The 1,909-nt window shown below is 48.8% G+C and overlaps 1 protein-coding gene across 1 annotated transcript; it reads left to right on the top strand.

Annotated features, from left to right (window-relative positions):
* Nucleotides 1–477: 477 nt before the first annotated feature.
* OR1M1 (olfactory receptor family 1 subfamily M member 1) lies at nucleotides 478–1,419 on the top strand (the record flags this gene model as incomplete). Its single annotated transcript, XM_081288363.1, has 1 exon — nucleotides 478–1,419. The coding sequence occupies one exon, from the start codon at nucleotides 478–480 to the stop codon at nucleotides 1,417–1,419; it is 942 nt and encodes a 313-aa protein (XP_081144489.1).
* Between the last annotated feature and the right edge of the window lie 490 nt (nucleotides 1,420–1,909).

The following is a 1,909-nucleotide window of genomic DNA, read 5'->3' as shown; positions in this document are numbered from 1 at the left end:
GGGATTACTGACACGCGCCACTGCACCTGGCTGATTTGGTGCATTTTTCATAAATTTATTGGTTGCCTCATATTTCAATCCACTTTTTAAACATACACATTCTCAATAATATTACTATTGACAACTCAGTGTTTGGGTCATAGATTTTCTACCTATATACCAGCTTTTTAGCTGACCACTGCTCCTTGGACATCATGTCTTTCTTGATTCAATTTGTTTAAGCTGAAGAACACCCTTTGGTTAATTCTGCCACAAGTGTCCATGCATGATCCACTCTCTCAATCTCTGTATGAAGTGGTAATATTCAGAAGAGGAACTAAGCCTTGAAAGACGAGTTAATGTAAGCACTTTGATAAAAGTTCAAGGTGTTGTAATTATCCCAGATGAGAACCAGGGTGTGATCCTATCTGACCTTCTAAAATTATCTCTCTGTCCTCCATTAACTTCCCTTTCAATACTTCCAGCGGCACCACACCCATGGAACCATGGAACCAAACCAGTGCATCTGAATTCATCCTCCTGGGACTTTCAGAGAAGCCAGAACATGAGACTCTTCTCTTTTCCCTGTTCCTCTGCATGTACGTGGCCACCGTCATCGGGAACCTGTTGATCATCCTGGCCATCGGCTCCGACTCCCACCTCCACACGCCTATGTACTTCTTTCTGGCCAACCTTTCCTTGGTCGATTTCTGCCTGGCCACCAACACTGTCCCCAAGATGTTGGTGAACATCCAAACCAGGAGCAAGTCCATCTCTTATCCTTGCTGCCTGACCCAAATGTACTTTTTCCATTTCTTTGGTATCATGGATAGCGTCTTAATCGCCGTGATGGCCTATGACCGGTTCGTGGCCATCTGTCACCCCTTACACTACACCACCATCATGAGCCCCCGCCTCTGTGGACTGCTCACTGGGGGTCCATGGGTGACTTCCTGCTTCCTCTCCCTCACCCACATCCTCCTGATGGCCCGCCTTGTCTTCTGTGGCAACAATGAGCTGCCCCACTACTTCTGTGACCTCACTCCTCTTCTCCGGCTTTCTTGCACAGACACATGGGTGAACAAGATCTTCGTCCTCATTGTGGCCGGGATGGTGATAGCCACGCCCTTCGTCTGCATCTTGGCCTCCTATGCCCGCATCATTGTGGCCATCCTGAAGGTCCCCTCTGCGGGCGGAAGAAAGAAAGCCTTTTCCACCTGCAGTTCCCACCTCTCTGTGGTGGCCCTCTTCTATGGGACCACCATTGGGGTGTATCTGTGTCCCTCCTCTGTGCGCACAGCTGTGAAGGAGAAAGCTTCCGCTGTGATGTACACAGCAGTCACCCCCATGTTGAACCCCTTTATCTACAGCCTGAGGAACAGGGACCTGAAGGGGGCCCTGAGGAAGCTCATCAACAGAAAGGTCAGCTCATCTTCCTGACCACCGTGACACTGGGGAATATCCAGAGAGGAGAAACGAAACATGAGTGAGCTTGGAACAAAGTCTGGAATTGCATGGGATGGAAGAGTGGCCACTTTGGATTTTGAGTTGCAGAAGTTCAAAAGCAAATCTTAAAAAGACTTTGTAACTATTTTCCCCAAATGCTGGAACCAGTGAGCATCCTGCCAAGTATATCTCACACCATCTTCCCAGAAGGGTGAGTCTAGCCCTTCCCGATTGGAAGTGAAGTGCCCTGGTTCATAGTCCAGATAGTACTCAGTACGCAGAGATGTGCATTGCTTGATCTCATTGGGACCACTGTCATACATGCAGTCTGCATTGACTGAATGTCATCAGGGCCATGTGAGTACTTACTCACTGAGGGCTTGATGTTAGGTGCTGGCCACAGGGTGGCAAGCAGGTGAGACAGGATCCTTGGAGTGTGGAGTTTATCATTAAGCGTGGGGAAGACAGAGCCCAGGTGGTTACA

Source organism: Spermophilus citellus, assembly GCF_964194105.1.
Source record: "Spermophilus citellus genome assembly, chromosome: 3".
NCBI lineage: Eukaryota > Metazoa > Chordata > Mammalia > Rodentia > Sciuridae > Spermophilus > Spermophilus citellus.
The sequence above is the reverse complement of the archived record's forward strand: the minus strand, read 5'-3'. Positions and strand labels throughout refer to the sequence as shown.